Here is a 22442-nt window from a genome sequence, read left to right as displayed (position 1 = left end):
GCTGAGCGCCCTACCAAGCCAACAGCAATTAAGTGAAAACAGAAAGTATCACACTACCATAATAAAAGCTGTAACAGAAGATCCAAATCTAAGTCTATTTGTGAACAAAAAACAACTGGCTAAAAGTCCCATCGAGTCAACGGCAGTGAGGGAACAACAGGAAGTGTACATTTAGCAAAATAAAATCTGGAAGGGCACTTCACCCGTAGCAAAATATCCAAATAAAAGTTCTTTGTTAAAAAAATCTACCTGCTATGCATCACATAAAGCCAACGGCAATGGAGTAAAAACAGGAAGTAGCAAGCTAGCAAAATAAAATCTGTGAACGCATTAGCCTCTGTCTGTCACAGAATATCATAATCAGAGTCTCTTTGTTTACAAAAAGCAACCCAATGAGCATCCTATCAAGCCAAGAGCCGTGTAGTACAAACAGGAAGTAGCAAGCTAACAAAATAAAACCCTTAACAGTTTACAACCAGTTACAACATATTTGAATATATATTGAATGAATATAATATTTGAATTTGAATATTTGCTAGCCAACCAATTGGCAGTTGGAGCGCAAAGCTAACGTAGCGGTTGAAATATTTTCGCACTGCCACTCACATGAGATTCAAATCAACGTTGTTTGTTCACAAAAAGCTACTCGGAAATTGATGCGTAATTGCCTCGCATGTGTGTGCGTGCGGGTGCGTGTATTGGTCTGTTCAGACTTCACAAGTAGAACGAGGGTGTTTGCGGCAGTGGAGGAAAATATGTTGAGTGGGAGGTAACACGTGCGTGCGTGCGCACGCACACACACAAGCTGCTAATGATCGCCCACACACACTCCGCCTCCATTAAAGTTACTGTCACCTCTTTTCAGAGTCGCACAATCCAGTTGAAATTAAAGCTCCACTCGGCTAAGCTGTCAATGTGTGTCTGTGTGTTGTGCAGTGTGTGTGTATGGGGCGTGTGTGCGTGCGCATTTGTGTAGTGAAGGAACGCAATCCCACAACTGAAGCACGTGTGTATACAGTTAGTGTGCGCGTGTGTGCAGGTGATTATTGTCCTTCTTGAGCTCCACCACGACACAGCTGGTGTCAAGATGTGCGAGCAGTACAAAAAAAAAAGTGTGTCTGTGGGTTCGGTAAAAAAAACAAACAAACAAAAACATATATATATATATTATATATATAAAAATATATATTTGTTTGACTGAAGACTGATCATCTATATATTGCTGTGAAGAGTTTAAATGTGATTACATGAAGATGGCCAAAAAAATTACAATTAAAAAGACAAAGATAAGAAAATAATCATTTTCATCAAGTCAAACATTGTAAAAAGTCAAATTGATTTAGAGAAAAAAAGATTTTCACAAAATGTAATAAAAACATTCATTTATAATATTAATTATATTTTTTAAATTCTAACAATTAAAATATTAAAGTTTCAAGGAAAGAAAAACTAAACAGAAAAGCAAAAGCAATTATTTAATATGATTTTAAAACATTTAAATCAGTGTTTATTTTGAACAGATCAAAAATGTAACAAATGTTGAAAGTAAACAAAATTGTGACTAGCTAAAAAAAAGTATTTTAAAAAAAAGTTTAATGTGTGGGTGGTCATGAGCAACGTCTTTAAAGGTATGAAAATTAAAAAAATAAAACAATTTAAGTAAGTAAAAAAAGTAAAAAAAACAAGTAAAAAAAAAGTTAATATGTTAAAAAAGGTTAAATTAATATGTTAATATGTTAAAAAAGGTTAAATTGAAAAAAAATGTCAAACTAAATCATTTGAGAAATTCCCTTCAACAAGATACATTTTAAAATTTTTAAAAAACAAACGCTTAAACAGTGGGGAAAATAAAATAAACAACTATCAACTAAAATACAAGCAATTGAGAAAAGTTTTTTGGGTTTTTTTTTTAATATGAAGTGCATGCCCATCATAAAGTTTCATACTTGTTCAGACCGAAAGTGAAATGCAAAGCTCGGCTGTGTGCACCTGTGTGTCATGGACCACCTGTTTTACATGCAGAGGAAACAAACTTACTGTCGGTGGTGTCCGAGTCATTGCTGCTGGTGGAATATTTCCTCCTCTTCGTCTCGCTCTCCATCTACCGCAACAACACCGAGAAAAAAGAAATAAATAAAAACAGCCGTGAGAAGAGCAACTCCACCGTGAAAACACAACAAATGAGCCCACTTGAGAGGGTTGGACAAGAAGGACGGACATCAATGACGGTTATATAGAGTCTAATGTCATATTGCTGGATTACAATTACGACACTGAATAAATGTGAAACATCGGTTGATATGCACCAACTATGCAATTAAAGACTTGAAAGCAAGAAAAATGCACTCGTGATACAGTCATGTTTGAACAGGTGTCTGGACTTTAAATATCAGGAACAAAACACTTAAACAAGAATAACATTCCCATTCAGAGCCGCGACTTTCTTTTCATCTGAGCTTTCATGAAGACACTCAAGCTGACACGCGGCCGATGTGATTTTTCCGCGGCTGTGCCACGGGTTAATTATCTCCTTAATTATATTTACAATCATCTTGAAAATGAATCAATGATCCCACGTACTCCCTATGATGTGCTCGCGTACCCCTGGATGGCGTTCCCTGGTTGGGAAACACTGCATTAATTAACACGTGAGACAAAGATAATGACGTTGGACGATTGTTGCTGATTTTTCCTCTCTGTTGCAAAGTTAAACAAATACAAAAGGACAAAATATTGTAAAACAGTCAAACTTTCTAGCTGTAACTCATATCTTTATCACTCTAAGTGTTATGCTAACAAAAAAGAAGGCAACGTATCCATTTTATGTCAATTTCTTTTTTTATCGGCTGATTAATCAGTCGTCGGAATTTTATTCTGACAAACGTCGGAATCTGCATTGTCCCCAAAAATGTCATCATGGGTTGAAGTGCGCGTAAATATGCATATTGATTGGACATACTGTAGGTTATATGCAGAACATTACTGCACAGTATCCAGGAAATACATAAACACACGGACTCGCACACTAAGAGCTACGGTCGTCGTGGGATACTGACAAATGCATCCATGATAAATAAACACACATTAACTACTGGCAGATGCATAAACAGCTACACAACACAGGCTGTTTGCCTCGGAACACACACACACACAAGAGGCAGAGGTCAGTCAGTTTGATAGAGAATCGTTGCATATAAATTGCTTCATAACACTAGTGAGGGTCGGGGTGTGTGGGCGTGTGCGTGTGCGTGTGTGTGTGTGTGTGTGTGCCTGGCTTGCCATCCTTGTTTTCACCTTCACCTGTCCCTCATCCCTCACTCTCTCACTCGTTCACCTCCAAACACGATAAGGACAAAAGTATTGGGACAGTGTCCACTGGCCGGAACAAGTAGGTGCAATCTTCAAATCCTAACCCTGACTTGAAACTCAAATTTTAGATCTTAACACTCACTTGAAACATAACCGTCGTTTGGAAGACTAACGCAGGTTTGAAACCTAATTTGAAACTACAACCTGCTTGGATGAATCAAAAATAAAGGATAAATCGATTATCAGAATAATTGTCGATTAATTTAATCACATATTAATTGTCTTTTAATCGATTAATTACAACATACAATATAATTCATCTTTATAATGCCATTCAAACCTTACCTCTAACAACACCCCCCAAAAACCTGCCGATTTTTGCCGAACTTTGTTGTAGAGTTAAACAAGTCCTGAAGGAGAAAGTATTGAAAAACAGTCAAACTCTTATCTTTATTTTTGCACCTCTTATCAGGGAGCAAAAAACATCTTATTCATTATACTGTATATCTTTTAATTAATCGGCTGATTAATCGCTTATCTGGATATCATCCTGTCAAATTTCAGAATCGCCCACCGTCCCCAAAAAATAAATCCGTATCAATTGCGCCCCGATTTGAAACCCTAATCATGACATGAAACCCATTTATTCAAACCCTAACCCTGGCTTGCAGCCCTACTTCTTTCTGCAGATAAACAGAAATGTACACCGTGTACATTCTGGCATGACGTCGCTCCACCGACCCCTCCCCTCCCCTTTCCTCTTCATCCTCCTCCTCTTCCTCAGTCCGTCACTGCACCACGTGGTGGTCCTTACCCCCCTTTTCAACCAATCACAGGCCAGCATGCATACAGACACACATACATGCATGAGTCGCACGCCCCCAGACACACACGTGTACACAGTATGTACACATGTGAGTCACACGATGATGGAGGCACAAGCGATTTAAAGAGGAAGCCTTGTAAACAACCTCCCGCCACATAGGACCCTCGGGGGGGAGAGGGAGGGGGGGTATTAGGGCTTGAAGATATGAAACACGCACACATATATACGCACACACATCATGACTCATCTCCGGTTTCAGACCCAGCGGGAGGAGGGCGTGTGTGCGCGAGCGTTTGAAGAGTGTGTGTGTGAACGTGTGCATGTGTGATGGTGGGAAGAGGGTGCGGGGGGGTTGATGGGCTGGGGGGGGGGGGGCGTCAAGTCACCAATGGGAACATTTAACAAGCCTCCCGATGATTGTGCTTTAATTAATTCAAGAATGAGCGACTAAGTGTCTATTCTATAGAATGCACAGCGCAGACCCCCACCAAGGCTCAACAACCCTCACTTGGATGAGCCAAACCTAATCCAGTCTTGAAACCCTACATTGAATCCCTAACCTTTGTTTGAAACCCCAATTTTGGTTTAAAACCCCAATTTGAAACCTTAATCCTTCTTTGACATCCTAATTTGAAACCCTACCCTTTTCTTGCAGCCACAAACCAGGCTTGAAATCTTACTTTAAAACCCTAACCCTTGTTTGAAACCAATACCAATTTTTTTGCAACCCTAATCCAGGATTAAAACCCAAATTTAAAACATTTATGCGGACTGGAAACCCTACTTTGAAACCCTACGCATTTTTTACAACCCTAAACTAGGATGGAATAATCAATAGAATAATTTATTTCGATTTTAAAAACATTCAATAGTGACAATCTTACTTTAAAACCTCACCCAGGCATGAAACACCATATTTAGAACCCTAACCTTTCTTTGAAATCTTACCCTTTTTTGCAACCCCAAAGAGGTTTATGGACCTATTTTGAAAGTTCAACCTGCCTCTAAAAACTTAACCTGGGCCCACAAGCTGCCCACCTCTACTTTGCCTTCTCATCCTTGCTCTGTATTAACTATCAAATCGGTGCATTCCGATCCAATTTGCCATTTCGGATGCTAGGGAATAGCTGTCGCTTTATTGATATGGAAAAGGTACTGCAGTCAGTTCAACACTAGAACTGGAGGTAAATAACTACTAAACACCCCACCCCTCCCGCAAATACACCCATCTCCGCCTCGTCCTCTTCCTCCAAAGCCTGCTGGATCTGCACAGCACGAAGCAGCAGCAGCAGGAGGAGGAGGTGCGGGTAGAGGGGTTGCTCTAATTCCTAGACGTGTGTGTGCGTATGCGTGTGTGTGTGTGTGTGGTGGCGTGCTCTGCCTTCCTAAAATCAGAACCACACCCCCACGCCCCAGCCCCTCCTCTATGCAAAGGAACCTGCAATTCCTCCAAGGGCTGTGAAGGTGCACTTCTCGAACAAACTCCCTCCACCGCGCATGCGCACTGCATCCGCCTCACTATCTGGCAAGTTTTGGGTCGCACGGCGCTGCGAATCGTGCACATTTGCCATTCCGCACCCCCCCAAAAGAAAACACTTGCCACCACGCGCATGCGCTCTACCGACATGTGCGTTTACTATTTAAACGCTTTACTTCACACATACATGCCATCAGAACCGCTAAGTGGACCTCCACTGCTTCTTGTGACGTCATGTCACAACTTTAAGATGACTGTACATTTAATGTAATTTATTACCAAAGTGCTGCATCACAACTACTTAAGTGCACCTCATAGCGTTTTTCGTGACATTACATGCATGTTCTATTACTGTAATATTAATTATAATGCAATTTAATAATAAGGTGGGTGTTTATTTTACCCTGTTCTGATGGGGGGGTCGAACGCGCCTGCGCACTAGCAACGTGTACATTTCCTCTTTAAATGTATTTCATCCATCACACCTTCACACACGTTGCCGTGAGGATGCCGAAGTGCTGCATCAGAACAGCAAACCTCATTATATTCGTATACTGTGACATTAACTACAACACAATATCATAATAAAGGGGTGTTTACCTTGTTCTGCTGGGGAGGGGGTCCCAACGATTAGGAGACCATCGGGATCCAAGCACATGTAAATGTTGTTCCTCTGGGTTAACTTCCACGTTGGGTTGACAGGACCCTGCCCCCTCCCACCCACTTTGACAGCTTGAAAAAAAAGAAATCCAAATAAAATCCACACCCCCAAAAAAACAAATCGGAGAAAAATAAAGTCAGATGGTGGAACTCCCGGTCACGGAACTGAGAGGCCGGGGTGTCGCCGACGCCGCAGCCACCTTTCAGTGCGCGCCGAGCGGCTCGCGGCGCACGACATGCCGCTCACTGGAAAAAATCATGTCGCATTTTTTTTTTTTTTTGCACGAAAATACACTAACGTCGAAAAAAGATTTGGAAAAACGGATGTCCCCAAAGAGATTGCAATCCAGTTTGTTTCGCAATCCTCCACCTCTCTTCTTCCAAAACACACTAACAGGCTACCACCTCCTCCTCGTCCCTCTCTGGCCCGGCTGTACGGTGCTGGACGCGGCTGTGCACAAGACGAACGTCCCCCTCCGTCCAGCAGCCCTGCACGCTCCTCCTTAAAAAAAAAAAAAAAAAAAAAAAAAAAAAAAGGAGCGAGAGAGAGAGAGAGAGAGAGAGAGAGAATGTGAGAGAGACTATACAAATGTGAAGAACGAATGGAGCGGTGGAGTCTCAGCTTGAAAACTCTTTTGGCGCCATATTTATGGCGTACTTTGAATTTAGCAGCACGGTTGTGGCACTTCCTCGTCGCGCCGAGGCTGAGGTGCGAGCGCCCCCTACAGGAGAGCGACGTCACTTCCAGCAAGCTTCCAGTCAGGCACGTCATTCTGTACAGTGCTATGGAACAAAATGTACTACTAGTAATACACATATTTATTATATCACTATGTTCAATTGTTGAATGAACGACAAACAATAATCCATTCAAAATATTTATTTAATGGACGGTTGTATGGTTGGATGGATGTGTTCATCTGTGCCACTCCAAAAATGACGAATGGTCTATATTTATCATATTACTATTTTTTCACCATTAAAAAAAGTTGTATTTTTTATCATGTCTGTAACAAAATGGAAATGATAACTGGGGATGTGGCTGTGTTTAGAATGAACCAATCACATCCCCTTGTTAAATGGGAGTCAGCAAACAGTCGCCATTTAAAGTGCCTCTTATTAACCCTTAACTCATTCAGTGCCAGACATTTTCAAACCCTCTTTTACCCAAAGTAACGTTTGAAAAATATTTAAAAATATATAAATGCGTTCCTGGGATTGAATGGCTGGACTGTGAAGAGACAAATATCTCCTTAGTAGTTAATGAGTTAAATAAATATTGATTGATTAACTCATACAGTCACTGATAGTGTAGTGGTACACATGCCTGAGTTGTGTGCGGGCAGTGTGGGATCAATTCCCGCTCAGTGACGGGGTCTGTGTGTGCCCTGCGACTGGCTGGCGACCAGTTCGGGGTGTAGTCTGCCTTCGCCCGTTGACGGCTGGGATAGGCTCCAGCAGTTCCCCGCGACCCTGTATAGGATATGCGGTTTGGAAGATGACATGACATGACATGATTAAGTCATTCAATCCCAAAGACATATAAATATGTCCTTGGCACTGAATGAGTTAATAAAGTTGAGATGTTCTAGTTGGCTTTTCCTGAAGGTTTTGTGCTAACACTGCTTTTTGGAAGTGTTCATCATATGTTTCGAAATGATTATCTTAGTCAGATTTTTTTTGGATCATATCATAAAGACATGGCATCTGAACAGAGGTCTGCAGACTTTTTATACCACTGTATATATGCTCTCCCACAGTCCTCTAAGGATTGACGGTCACATTGACGTGTTCTAAAGTAAATGTAATAATATGTGATGCATTAATTTTATGTGCATATTTCACCTTGGGAAAGAACAAAGCTGGACAATTGCCAAGCATCCAATCAGATCGCCCCGATGTCATCTGCTAAAATGCATGGGATTATGTGATGTATTTCCCCCCATTCTCATCCTCTTTTCTTTTCTGATGGCTCGGCAGCGGCGCGCTGCAACTTATTAGGAACAACATCTCAGGCTGATGCAGTGAAAACCTTGTGAGAACTCAGTTGCACACGCGAGAGCTTAATATCATACACCTTCCTGTCAGGCACCTTCAGCAGGTGAGTAGTTTTTCTTTATTTTATATTTATTTTTATTTGACATAGCGTTAGGGTTAGCTTCTTATTACACCCACAAAGTGTAATGGTTTTTCAGTTTTGCAATACAGTCATGCAATATAGTATGATATTTACTGTAATGTTCACAATCGTGACATTTCACTCAAGCCCAATATATGGAACTTTTTTGTTCTACGCGTATTTCATCTTTGCATTTATGCTGTGATGGATTGGTTTGGATAATGGATGGAGGTTTTTTTTCAGCCTCTTGTAGTACCCACTCCCAGCACTGAATGTTGCTATGTCCCAAAGAGCAGAATATTTAAAAAAAAACAACAACAATAACAATATCCGGGTTAGCCTTCCAAAACGGAAACCGCCTTCCTGGACAACGGCGTGTGCGGTGGCGTGTACTCGAGTTTTGGTGCGAGGAATCAGCAACAAGATGTCGGTCGCGGACGTTAACGATTTTATCCGGCAAAACCGTGCCGTGGCCGATCAAGTGGAGACGTTCCGGGGACACTGGGAGAGCGACAAGCACTGGGTGCACAGGAGGGAGTTCATACTCCGAAACATGAGCGAGTTTGAGGGCGAGCTACAGATGGACCAGCTGCTTTCGCTGTCAATGGTGTGGGCCAACAACGTCTTCCTCGGCTGCCGGTACACAAGCCACTGAATATCCGTGCAGTGTAACGTAGTTGTGCCAGCTGTTTGCTTGTTGAGCATGATTATGCCAGTAGGCAAGTAGAACACGTCCATTTTTATGTTACCTTTATTCGTGTTTCATAAAAAAATAAAGTTTATTAACTGTTCAGACTTACTTCCCTCTCAAAACGTTGTAAGATAAATAAAACCTTAGGGTTTGTGCATTGTCTTCTTTGTCGCTCGCGGCCGACTCGCTCTTGCCCTCTCTGGCTGTAAAATGAATGACGAGAAAATTTCCATTTCAAAGCATGTTTTATCGTGATTTTATTTAAACAACTGGCACATTTAAACTGTTAATACATTTAGACTAATGGCTGAACAAGTTCTAAAATGTTTATTCTGTTGGCGGCTTCCACGGTGAATGTTTATTACGAGTTGCCTTCTTTGTTGCTCACCTCTGTAAGGATGATATTCTGTACTGTATCATCAATACCCTACTGCCCCTTTTGGCCATAACTGAAATGCTTATTGGCGTCAGTGGCAATGGTAAAACCCCAAATTATTTCTTTAATGTTGGAATAAAATTATATACATTTGGATATTACCCCAAAAAATAAAAATAGCACAAAGTTCATGGAAAAGAAACACTTGAGGTTTTTTTGTTTTGTTGCAGGAACAGTACGACGTATCTCGAAAACGTACTTTTGTTTTCGTTTTAGGTATAGCACGGAGCTCCTCGACAAAGTGAAAGCAATGGCCGAGGGCATCGAGGTGGAGGACGCGCCTGTGTTCAAGACAAGGGATGAGATTCTAAAGCAGCAGCAGGTACAGTCCAGCCTGCATATTAAAATACGACATACATAGATTATAAAGAATATCTGACGCAAGTGTTTTTCTACTGTGGTTACAGGCCAGGTGATGGGATTCTTCTTCTTGCTGTTCAGACTGCTCATGTGACCACGTTTGTGTTTTCTCATCAATAGACTGGATTTTTTTTATTTCTTTTTAATGAAATTATTCATGATGCCAGCAATGTGGACATCTCACTGTTGTTTTATGTCATTGTTGTAGTGTACTCATTTTTATGACTTTTAAATGGATCAAAAATGACCTGGAAGCATCGTCTTTTTTTTAAACGTATTAAGAAATCCGCCTCTCTATTTGTTCACCGAAAACATTAGTTGCACCAAAAAATGACAAATCTTGACAGATTTTTTCCTCCTGAATTCCTGAAAAAAGGTGTTTGCTCTTGAATGTGACTATTCTAAGATTGAAATAAAGCAATTCACTAAAGTAAAACTTTTTCTGCAGAAAAGAATACCATAGTTCTATGACTGCTACTTAAATTATAACTGCCACCACAAGATTCAGATTTGTTGATAAATATTGACTTTATTCTAAGATTGACTTGTAAAGAAAATATAATTCAACTTTTCATTAAAAACCAAGACTATTCATTTCAATTTAATGAAATACTGTTGTAATATTACAACTGTCAATATGTTCTGTTGAGAAAATACAACTTAGTTCTTGTCAGATTTCATGTTTTTGCTTTTTTAATAAATATGCAAAAATGTCTACATTTGTTTTTTTCTGTCAAGATGGGGTGCTATGTGTACAATAATGAGAAATGAAATGAACTATTTTGATTTTTGCAAATGGCTGCAATGACAGTGAAAAATTTCAAGGGGTCTGAATACTTTCCGTATCCACTGTACATTTATACATAAAACTTAATTCTTGCATAGTTAAAAAAAAAACTACCCATGCATCCACTTTGTATAGCTCCTGTCTTCATGAGGGTGTAAAAACTCAAACTAATTTCGCTACACGGCGCAGCAAGCAAAAGCACAAACGACAAAAGTTGTCTGAAAAAATGTGTTTTATTACGTTTTTTATACAGCATATTGTTATAATAAGTATACTTTCCTTTGACAAATGTAATATGTCCCTTCTGCTCAGTCGGAACAAATCCAACATACATGATGCCAACGATGCCAGTCTTGCTTTTTTTTTTTTTGTCGCAATTTCCCAGCCTTTTTCATTTGGATACAGGGATTAAGTGACAACTTTTTTGTTTTTTTTAGTATTTCCGGCAAGTTTTTCAGTCCATTTACATCAGAGAAAAAAAATTCCCTCTAGAATACAAACTTAGCCTGACTCACCGCCCTATTTGTCCTCCGACACGCATCTTCTACCTCGGGGTGGTAAAAACCTCCATCGTGAGATTCATCTTAAAATAACAGATTCTTTAGAGGTTCAATAAAGATGACATCCAATCAAAAGGCTTTTTCTTGTTTTTCAACAACCCATGGGGAAATAAAAAAATTAAAGATTTTTGGTCATGAAACTGCCATTTCCAAACAGACCAAGCAGCAGCACACTGAGCATGTCAATCAAACAAACAAAAAAAAAAACACAAAGATATATTACAAGTTCTGTAGCAATAACTTATGTCACAACATGCAATTAAAAAAAAAATAAAAGAAAGGGGAAAAAAACATGATTCCACCTCACTCCCTTGATATAATGTCCTTAGTTTTTTTTTGTTTTTTTTGCAGGGTGGCACTTGCTGAGTTCTTGTGATATGCGCATCTCAACACGCTCGCACACACACACACACACACACGCACGCACGCACGAGGCAAAATAAACGAGTGGGAGGAACCGGGGGCGGGAGGGAAGTTTGGGATTGGGGTAGGGTCTCACACATCCACCCAGCTCTGCTCCACGATGGCCGTCACTCGTTTCTCGTACTCGCGCTTGTTCTCCTGATAGAGCTGCGCTGCCTGGCTGTTGGCCGGGCTGTTGGGGTTGGGCTCGTCCAGCAATGACTAAAAGGGGAAAGAAAAAAAATATATATATTCATAATGAATTCCCCCCCCCCCCCTCACTGTGGCATCAAATCTGTACCAAAATCGCAGTCTTGCTTCACTTTTTATGTAGTTATGTATATATGATTTTCATAGTCATGATGGCCCTCTGAAGGGAAACCATAACTATGGCGTGGCCTGTGATGAAAATGAGTTTGATACAACTAGATTAGTGGGTGTGATGTCAGATTGTGTGGGAGTGATGGAGGACAGCACCCACCTGGATGGATGTGAGTATGGACGAAACGTCATACGTGGGGCTCCAGCGGTTCTGGAGGATGTCTAAACATATACTGCCATCTGCGTACACTGAGGGAACACAACGACAGTCACGCAACTTTTCCCACCAAAAGATTATAATAGGAGAACAAAGTTGGGGGGTTTGGCCTGGAAAAATTATGAATGAAGTCATATTTTTCCCCAAAATTTTGCTAACTTAAGTTGGATTTCTCAAGAAATAAATTGCTCGAGAAATAAGGCTGTATTTTTGCAGCCCAAGATAAAAACAATCTTTAAAAAAAGAAAAAAAAGGAAAGAAAAACATTTAAAGTAATAAAATTACGACAAATAAGTAATTAAAGTACGACAAAAAAGGTTATGATCTCCAAAAAAAAAAAATAGTAAAAACGTCTTGTTTGTCGAGAAAATAGTAATTGTAATTACAACAAATAGTCCCAATCGTATGATGGAAAAAAGCAATTTTTGGGACAAAAATTCGTAATACGACAATAAAGTTGCACTTTTTCAGAAAAAAAAAAGTTGTAACTTTTGGGTAATTAAGTCATCCTTCAGTGAAAAAGTTATTCAATTTTTTACATCCTTTAATTTCACAAAAATAGTCAATATCTTATTGACAAAAAGGCATAATCTTAATAATGTGGGATGAACCAGAATTTTTAACAAGCACACACACTTTTGTGTTAATGTGTTGATCGTTCATTTTACCATTGGGGTGAAACATTCTGGATACAAAGCGGACCGTGGGAGGCTTGTTGGGGTATTCCTCTGAAAACTCAATCAGAAGCTTAAACGTTCCTGCAGACACACACAAAAAATTTTTTTTCCAAAATATACTTTCTAATAAAAACTTTACTGGTATTGAAAAGACGCAACCGTACACATATTCTGCACTAATGGCTATTATAGGTCTTATATGGACTGCCCTCTATAAGACAACATTGAAACCAAACTTTGATTTGTAGCTATTCATCAAAACGTTTGGTTTTATCTCTATTCATGTTTACACTTAACTTTAAAATGACAAAATTAGTGTTAGCCCACTCTAGTTCTCAGCATTGCAATTAACCAATTAAAGATGGGAGCACATAACCGCGTTTCTACCACTAGTGCCGGGAGCACTATTGCGTCTTTCTAGCTTTAAAGCCGTGAGAGCGGATACGTCTGTCTTTTTTTTAATCCAATTCTCCGTCTCTTAGCCAATTTAATGCATCAGAATATACACGTGACGGTGTCGCGAGACCGCGGAGGATGTCGTAGATTTTTTTTCAAGCCGAAGGCTAAATGGCAGACGCCGTCGATCGCTGGGAGCTCTGAAATAAGTAACGGCAGTGATATATAGAAGACACGCTTGTGGACTTTGAACCAGTGGAACCAGTCGAATATGATATGATATGGTTTGTGGACAATGACGATATTGACGTCTTTGTAACAGAATAGAGGATGGTAATAACCACTCGATTTATTTTTTAAATTAAACTAGTGCTTCTCTTGCACTGACATGTTATTTTTGCATCTTCGATTGAAACATAGTAATATATTATTATTTACAAGTAAATAATAATAAACTCTGCCTGTGTGAAAGCCACGTGTCTCAGCTCTGTAATTCTTTTGGAATTATGTTTCTGTCTGCTACAGGGCCTAAGATATTAATTATTTTGTAAATGTTGAATTTCTGGGAAAACTTCAGGTTTTCAAGGGCAATTCCAAAGGCAACTTTAGGTTTTGGGGAGCTGTTGAGCCAGGCGCTTCAGGCCTTAATGGGGTTAATGATCATCCCGCCCCCAACAATATTTCTCAACAATGACAACAAAATGGAGGAACTCACCATCTTCAAATGGCGTGCCGACAGGCCTGTAAAGACAAAACAAATCAATCGTTACCATCATTAATGCTGCATGTGAGGGGAAGTCCAGACTCTGCTGCTTGATTTCTCTGTTGACTGTGAAAACAAGGCGCATCCATGATGACATAACAACTATTTATTATCACACGCCGGGGTTGCCGGGCGGGTGGAATAACACCGAGAGAAAAGGAGGTAGGGCGGTGCAGAACAAGCGCGCGACTCACCCAAAAATAACAGCGTTCCAAAGCATGATATTGTTCTCCGAAGGCGCTCCGCTCACACCGGTGGGAGGGTCCTCTTGAAGTCTGCATGGCACAAACAAAAGACCAGACGGTCGGGCGTAAAAAAATAAAAAATAAAAAAAATGTCACACAGGGAAGTCACTCAAAAAAAAAGTCATCACGTGTCTAAAAGAAGACAGCGAGGAAACTCCCGGCTTCCCTAAGGAGCACAGGGTTTTTTGACCACGTTTGATGTTTGAGAAACACAGATATCGCATGCCCTATTTTTGATCATGATAGAAGTTGCATTCCCACCAGAAAAAAAAGTCATACTCCTACTAGAATAAAGTTGTATCTTTTTTTGTAAATAACGGTGTGCTTATATTGCGAGAAAGGTCATGAGTGTACAAGAGTAAGCCAAACCTCATAAGATTTTTTTTCTCTTCGCAAAACAAGTTAAGATTTAACGAGCATTCAGTTATATTATTTCAGGAACATGTTTTGTGTTTTTACCAAACATTTTGTTAGGAAAAAAAAGCCATGATCTTCAACACCTAAAGTTTGGTGACCGCGGCAACACCACAGATTAGGCCAAGTGTCGGATTAATATCAACTCCGATCAGAGTTTACACGCCAGGCCCATCTGTGTGTGTTTGAACACTGACGCACAGCAATTAACCTCATTAACCGTAAGCTCCCCCGAGATCCTCTGGCACAGAGATGTCCTGCTCGACACTTCTGGATGGTTGTGGCTCAGTCCAAAATGAATGATTGGTCGGTAATACTATTGTAGGCATCACATTGGGAGATTAATGGATTACATCTAACAAACTATCAAATCAATAGGGTCAAATGTATTTTCCATCAACATGTTTTTTGCGGTGTTAGCAGAATGGAAATGTCAAACGTGACATCACGCAAGATGTGATTAACGTTAAGACAAAATGTTTTGTTCTTTTACCATTGTAATAATGATAGTTGTCAACTTTGTCACATTGCTGTGAAAAGGCACAGCGGCATATTTTTCTTTACGTTACGATAATGTTACATTTCACAATGATGTTTTTCTTCTACAAAAAAGATGTTGAGAGAAAAAAAAGGAATGCTTTTCTGAAAAAAAGTGGTAACATTGCAGGATTTTTTTTTTTAGAAAAAAATTTTTTATATGAATGTTATTTTTTAAAACAAAAAAGTAATCTTACGAGAACAAATGTGTATTTTTTTTCCCCCGCAAGTAAAATCCCCCCCCCCTTTTTTAGAATTAATAATCTTATGAGAATGTTATATTTTGTCAAGGGAAAAAAAAAAATAAAGTTGCAATCTTATGTCGATTAAGTCAAGAACAAAAAGTCAAAATTGTCTGTGAGAAAAAAAAAAAAATCACATTTTCTTTCCTAAGAAAAAAAGTCCTAATCTTGTAGTCTAAATTGAATAAATTGTATCCTAGTAATTAAAAAGTTAAAAAATATGTATGATGCCTTACTAATTGAAATGCATGTATGTGTACATTTCTTTACTTTTGGAAAAAATACATTAATTTTCGTATCGGAAAAACCTCTAACTTCACACAAATCTGATGTGGACCAGATGTACGAATGCTGCGGTGAGCTCGAACAGGGTTTGGGTTGTTTTGGGTTATTTGTTGTTTTGGGTTATTTTCTACTGAGGCTGACTTTGTGAACAACATTAAGATGAATCCAGTCACATACGTGTGCGCGCGCACACACACACACACGCATGCATGCACACAGGCTGATCCAGGAATGTTGCCATTGTTGAGCGGGCTTCAGCAAGACACGGTTCAGCACCTGGGGACGAGTGGGGGGTAAGCGTAGGGTTACACGACACCTTATCTGGTGTCCTCCTGCCTCAGCAGCCTTTCACAGTACCTCAGCATTTTCACAACAGAACACACACACACACACACAGTGACAGCATCTGGAGCATGGCAGCAGGTTGCAGATTGGGGGATACCACTGTCATGATGTGTAATATTGTAAAAATACATCACTGCCACTTTGCGCAAAAAGTGCAACAGAGGATTTTTTTATTTTTCATTTTTTTAAGTTGGCTCACCAATTAGCTACTTATATAAAAAATAAAACCCTAGCTGCGATCAGAATAGCCAAAGCCAGTGAAACGAACTGCTATTTTCCCTGACAAATAGCTCATACATTCACACTCTTGAACATGTGCAGACGTATGAAGACAATTGTTGGCCAAACATTTCGCTGCTCCACAGACCAGAGAGTTGGAAGTCCTTCGTAAATTGGAAGATGAGATGCCAAAACTGTGTGATTAATCATAAGTCAACTTCAAGCTTTAAATGGCACCATCAGAAGAGTCCCCAAAATGACAGACTGGTTGGAATGGCCACTTCAACAATGTATGACAAATTTTTGAAAATCGGATTACAGGTTCTGGAGAAATTGCGTTTTTGGTCGTTTTATTTTTTTAAGGTGGGGGAAAAAAATTGCCGTTTTGTGTGATTTTTGTCTATAGAAAATCTGGTAAAAGAAACACCTTAAATTTATCGTAAAACAGTGTATCATTTGCTACTTGGGGAACCCCTTCTCCGACTGGCTGATAAAATTCTGAGGGGTTGTTGGACGCATCACTTGCTCTGTAAATTCAATTCAAATAGCACAAATCTGAAACATTATTCAGGAAGGATGGTGGCCAGTAGAATAGGTACTCTAATTCCTAAATGCAGTTTAGTTTAGCACTTAGTTAACTCACACATAGTATGAAAACTGCCTCTTGCTCAGCCTCATCCCTGACATTTGGCTTTTGTCCTGTTTTACTCGCAATTCTCCACTCTCCTTCCCACTTAATTCCTGGTTTGAGAGGGGGATAGGTTGCGAGGATCAAATCTGAGGCTGTTGCGGTATGGATTTTGTGGCGACTGACGTGGAAATGATCTGAGGTGGACCACGCCGGCGTTGCTATGGAGAATTCTGCATCGACTGACCAGGTCAGGACCTGAGGAAGAACCACCTTTCAGAAGGCATCTAACCTGCATCGCTTAATAAATGGACACTAGTGCTGTTTCAACTAACATTGTACAGCACCATATATGTGACACATTTGGCTCAATGAGCATCGATTGCAGTCTGGAAATCCTGGAAGGAGGATCCCTCCATCTGTGGTCTCTTCTCAAGGTTTCTTCTTTTTTCCAAACTGATGTTTGGAGTTTTTCCATGCCCGGATGAGGGGGGTTGGATCAGGGTAGGTTGCCGAACTGTACGTGGACCTGTGAAGCCCTTTGAGACTCTTTTGTGATTAAGGGCTATACAAATAAACACGACTTGACTAACACAAACAAGGATAGTACAGGTGTGCAACCACTATTGCCGTTTTAAAAACACAAACCCTCACCTGTACGCCACATTTCTACGAAAATTGGCATTAGTACACACACAAGGGTGACATTCGGTGCATGACAACAGACTGGGGATTGGCGATACCACACATACAACAACCATTGCCACCCTCAGCCATTTTAAAAGCACAAACAGCTCAGGATATCTTTCCTATAAACCACACTGCTACCCAAATTAGCATTAAAAATTAATGATGTGCTACCGAATGCTGCTTGTGGTCGAATAGGATTGACAACATAATCCCAATTTGTTGGTTTCGCGAATAATTAAACTGGTTTCAGTTAGTCGTCCCTGTAATGTTAATCTCATCACCAACAAACAACAGCCTGGCACACCAACGCTAACCAGCGGCGTAGAAGAAACATCTCCCTTCAGTTGAAATTGGGTGAATAATTTCAAGTGTCACCGCAAATACAGCACCAAACGCCATACTATATCACCTAAATAGACATCCGGTAAGGTAAAAAACAACCTGCGTTCGGTCTGTTCGCCGGTAGCTCGAGCTAAGCTAAGTTAGCTGGCATTAGCTTCATCGGCTAACCCTGCTAGCACGCGCACACACACACACATTGGAAGAAAAAGAAGGGACTGCGGTACCTTTTAAAATCCCTCATAAGACGTCTCCTCGCCGGGGTGGACATAATTGAAAATTTAAAAAATAAAAACGTATATACAAGGAAAGCAGGCGCATCTATCGATTGACGAGCGGCGTTTTTCTTCCGCTTGGAGCCCCCCTTCTCTTCTCCTTTTTTCCTCCCCTCTCTCTCTATCTTTCTTTCTCTCTCTCACTCTCTTTCTCTCTCTCTATCTCTCTCCCCCAAAACAAGCGTCTGGCAGGCTCACTTCAATGATGACGTCACTGACTGACGGAGCTCACCAGCAGAGGCCCTGCCCCTTTAATGACGCGCACGTGTCCATGTATTAGTCTGCCATGAGCACGTTAAGAGCCCATAACAATATTTGGGATCAATACATGATTTATTGATAAAGTTATGGACTGTAATGGTTCATTGTGATTTCAGTTGTGGACAGTCGGCGTTGGACTTCCATTGAACATTTCATGAAAATAATGATGAATAAACCCTTTGCAACTTGGAAAAGATCAATTGGTTAAAAACACGACGGACGTCTAAAAATAACTTGGACGGTAATGCCACCTACTCGTCGTAGCGAACTGAAGTCACCAGCGACCATCTTGCGTTGCTACTCGCTAAGCGTGCCTAAGTCAAATACGGACTAATTTCTCCGCGGCATTTTCACATCATTTTCCGTCTCCCGGCGAAATAAACGCCACAGTGTGTGGCATACGGTTGTACCAACAAGTCTGTGAGAAGCTCTCATCGGGGGGGAGGGTCAAACTCAGTTTTGTAACGGGCCATAGTAGTTATGGTTTCCTTCAGAGGATCGTTATGACGACGATGATGATGAAGTGTAAACCCAAATAAATTCGCCTCATATTACATAAACACAACAAAGTGATGAATAACTAGCTTTGAAATCAGGCCAGTAAAAACGGTGACATTGTTTGAAAAGGGGGCTTGGTAACTATAAATGCTTGCAATATCTCAATGTTGTTAAAAGTGAAAACAATTATCTATTTTATTAGCACACAAATTATATAATACAATGATGTGGTAGGCCAAAGCTGGCCCCCAGGCCTCGAGTTTGACAATCCATCCGTCAGAATGTGATTAGAAATGTTCTCTTATAAGGTATATCTCCGAGTGCTACTCAAAGATTCGTCTGCCTCAGGTTGTCAAAACCATGAACAATGAAATGAAAGCAAAGTCTGTCAGGAAAAAAAAATGCTATACAATGTATACCTAACCTTTGTTAAGTCACGATTCGTGATACAGCGATAATATACTCTGAAGGCTCGATGTAGCCAGTGAAGTTCGTTCATTTCGAGGCTCTCATTACTCCATACAGGGACTCTGACGTAAAATGCACTGATAAGAGTTTTCAGCAAAAAGATGACAGCAGTTGTCCTTAACAATGGCAGCGTAAGATGTCTGCCCTCTGGCTTTAGCACCCACCTCAAAATGAGCATTACCACCACTTGCCACTCACAGGACTGCAGGAAGAAATAGAAATAAACTTAACATGTACCGACGTTAGCGACATTATCAACGTGCGAGGGTAATTTGCACAACCTTTTGTGTTGCGTTGTCGTTAGCATTGTTTTTAGCATTACCATTCCACTTCTCCAGAGACGGCAGAAATGCCTTCTTCACCATCTGTTTTGGCAGGCGGTAACAGTTTGAACTCAGTTTGGACTTTGTGGAACTCTGAAGGTTCAAATGACGAGCTACTCTCCATGTGACCTACATTCTAGCTGTGCTAAACGCCTCGCCTTACTATTGATAGCCTGAATCTCCATCGAGGGAACGATTGAGACAGATTAAACAACATTTATATTTGCTGGAGCGTCAGATATACCGACGCTCGAGTGAATTGCAAAAACAAAACTATTAAGGTACCGTAATGACATGTGGCAAAGAGAGTCAGAGTGGCTGATCTATTTTTAGGCATTTATTGAAGGGGACAAACAATCAAACACATTCGCAAGGACCTGTGAATGCTGCCTGCTGCACTATTCCACACTACCTCCATAATAAACCCACCCCACGCCTGTTCTGGCACGTGACGGGGCTGGGGGCGCTTCCTGGTATTCGGCAGCAAGGTGGCGCTCTGGGGCCGACATGGAAATAGCAAGCGGCTGTTGTCATGGTTTCAGGTTTCCCAGAGATGAAGTGCTGCCTCCTAATTGGAGGGAAAAAAAGGAGGAGAGAAAGCGATCGAGGTTAGTGCTCCCTCCCTTTCTTTTTGTTTTAAGACTCCTCCACTATATTTAGACGCACGCATCTCATAGCACCAGGGAGCTCACAGAACAAAAACGGGGAATAAAGTGTACTTGAGACAAGGAAAATGCTATTGAATCATGGTTGTGGGAGTCTGTTCAAATGTTTATTACTGTTATATGTACTCAAGTGGATCAAAACCACACAAAACAAGTACACTGTTCTCATTTACAGAGCTAGTTTCACCTTTATGAAATGATGAAAATAAAATATGAAAACATGATAGGGTAAGCTACGGTTTGCTAGGATAGCATAGCCCGGATTTAGAAAATATAGGATAGTCAGATAATTTAGAATGGGGCAGCAAAGGACAAGACAGAATATGATTTATTCTTAGCTAACTAGGAAAGGCTACGAAAATATAGGGTAGGGCACGACATAGGCTAGGACAGATTACGGGTGGCTGGGATAGGACAGCTAGGCTAACCAAAACAGACACACATGTATGATAGTGTTACCTGATCACTTTGGATTAAATGTTTCTTGAGAATTTGAACCCAGGCGCTGTTCCTAAATTAGCTTCTATGAGCACAATAACATTGTGGCCATTTGATTGGTCATGGTGATGAAAGCATCGTGCCTGCCGCGCAGCAGCTGACAGTTGTGTTATTTTAAATTAAGCCGAACGTATTCTTTTGTCTCCTGTCTGTGATGTAATAAAAGTCAACATGTCAACACAGTTGTGTCCAGGGAGAGACATTTAGCTTCGGTTTGTCATCACTGAACAGATCCAGAAGCTACAGTTGTCTGAGATAGGTCAGTTGCTTGAGAAAAGTTGTTTTAAAAATAGTTGGACTAAAACAAAAAAAACGTTTGTGTTTCCAGCACCTATGCCAAAATTTTGCATGACTAAGAATTGTATGGGGCCCTCTCTTGCTGTAATCTCGCATTGTTTCATGAACAATTACAAAGGAGGCCAGTGGCTTTCATTTATGATTATTAATGAATTCAGACACTCTACACTCGTCCCTCAGCGTGTCTTTGATTGCAAGTGGCTGAGTTTGCATTACGAGGCTCAAATAAAAGCAGGATGCATATCTTGATCAACCTCAAACAATACGCCTTCTCCACTTCAACATAATTCTACCACACAAAGACACAAAATGGACACCATTGTTGCATAATACATAAAAATGGGTTTGTGAGTGAAAGGGACTTTGAGTGAATGTTGGCTGAGAAGTTTTGTTCTAACCGGCTGTGAAGTAGGTCCTTTTAGTATAACTCACAAATGATTAACACTTATGTGTAACCAAATGGGGAACTCAAAACAGAACTCCTGTGATGAGGCAGGTTCAGAAGAGAGAGTTATTAGTGTCCATAAATATATATATATCAACTATGCGCGCAGGCCATGCAGTGATATTCAGGAGTTGGTATTCCCTTGAGAAGGACTGACACGAGCAATAAAAGAGCTATCATACTCGCCTGCAGCTTCAGACGTGCGCATCCTGTTTGCAATCAAGAGTCCAGACCACAGGAAATTATGAGTGCTCAAAAAAGAGAGTGATGCCCCAACTGTTGCTTGTGTGAATCAAAACAAAACTAAATCAGATAAAACATGGAAGTCTGTGCTTGGCTAGACTAGGTTAGTCTATATGACAGGACAGGACACATCACAAGTCATTACCAACTGATGCTTGTGTGATTCAGCACAAATCAGGATAGGATAGAACAAGGATGTGGTAGACCAGAGTTTGCTAGAGGGGAAAATGTACCAACCGAGGCTTGTGTGTATTAAAAAACAAAACAGGACAATATAGGAAATGCCATCCTAGGCTTGTCTCGGACAAGACAGGACAAGACAGCCCAATAAAGGTAGTATTGGGCAGGTTACACGTCAGTACTCACAAGGCTATGGCAGTACTAAGGATTGCCTAGTCTGGGATAGGACAAGATAAAATAGGCTGATTAAAGTGGCAGTAAACAACCTTTAACGCAGTTGTGTTCCACTGCTTGTCCTACTTCACTTTAGCTTGGTGACATCATCTGCACAAGATCACAAACTC

The 22442-nt window shown here is 40.5% G+C and overlaps 3 protein-coding genes and 1 long non-coding RNA gene across 6 annotated transcripts in view; 1 reads left to right on the top strand and 3 right to left on the bottom strand.

Annotated features, from left to right (window-relative positions):
- jade2 (jade family PHD finger 2) overlaps positions 1–6774 on the bottom strand; it is a 47346-nt gene extending 40572 nt beyond the window's left edge. For 2 of the 3 annotated variants that reach the window (XM_086012955.1, XM_086012958.1), the window contains exons 1-2: positions 6213–6774; positions 2038–2101 (exon numbers count right to left, since the gene is read on the bottom strand). In XM_086012955.1, coding sequence (XP_085869081.1) covers positions 2038–2101 — 64 coding nt within the window. In that variant the 5' untranslated portion in view covers positions 6213–6774. Of the gene's footprint in view, positions 1–2037; positions 2102–3654; positions 4050–6212 lie in introns of those variants that run through there. The other variant, XM_086012956.1, reaches the window with a different exon arrangement.
- A 1951-nt stretch (positions 6775–8725) lies between these two features.
- Positions 8726–10595, top strand: xtbd1 (XRN2 binding domain containing 1). The gene is made up of 3 exons (XM_086012671.1): positions 8726–9030; positions 9735–9840; positions 9926–10595. The coding sequence occupies exons 1-3, from the start codon at positions 8816–8818 to the stop codon at positions 9932–9934; spliced, it is 330 nt and encodes a 109-aa protein (XP_085868797.1). The 5' UTR covers positions 8726–8815; the 3' UTR covers positions 9935–10595.
- A 284-nt stretch (positions 10596–10879) lies between these two features.
- ube2b (ubiquitin-conjugating enzyme E2B (RAD6 homolog)) lies at positions 10880–18440 on the bottom strand. The gene is made up of 6 exons (XM_086012670.1): positions 18173–18440; positions 14196–14276; positions 13954–13979; positions 12834–12923; positions 12109–12197; positions 10880–11849 (listed from the first exon to the last, which is right to left on the bottom strand). Exons 1-6 carry the CDS (start codon positions 18214–18216, stop codon positions 11721–11723), a joined length of 459 nt encoding a protein of 152 aa, XP_085868796.1. The 5' UTR covers positions 18217–18440; the 3' UTR covers positions 10880–11720.
- Positions 18441–20094: 1654 nt separating this feature from the next.
- On the bottom strand, positions 20095–22274 carry LOC147133112 (uncharacterized). The gene is made up of 2 exons (XR_015081854.1): positions 21862–22274; positions 20095–20338 (listed from the first exon to the last, which is right to left on the bottom strand). It is a non-coding gene; the product is annotated as an uncharacterized LOC147133112 (long non-coding RNA).
- Positions 22275–22442: the final 168 nt, after the last annotated feature.

This window comes from Filicampus tigris, chromosome 17 (genome assembly GCF_054856515.1).
Source record: "Filicampus tigris isolate MCC_2025a chromosome 17, RoL_Ftig_1.0, whole genome shotgun sequence".
Classification (NCBI taxonomy): domain Eukaryota; kingdom Metazoa; phylum Chordata; class Actinopteri; order Syngnathiformes; family Syngnathidae; genus Filicampus; species Filicampus tigris.
This window is presented reverse-complemented; position numbering and strand designations above follow the sequence as displayed.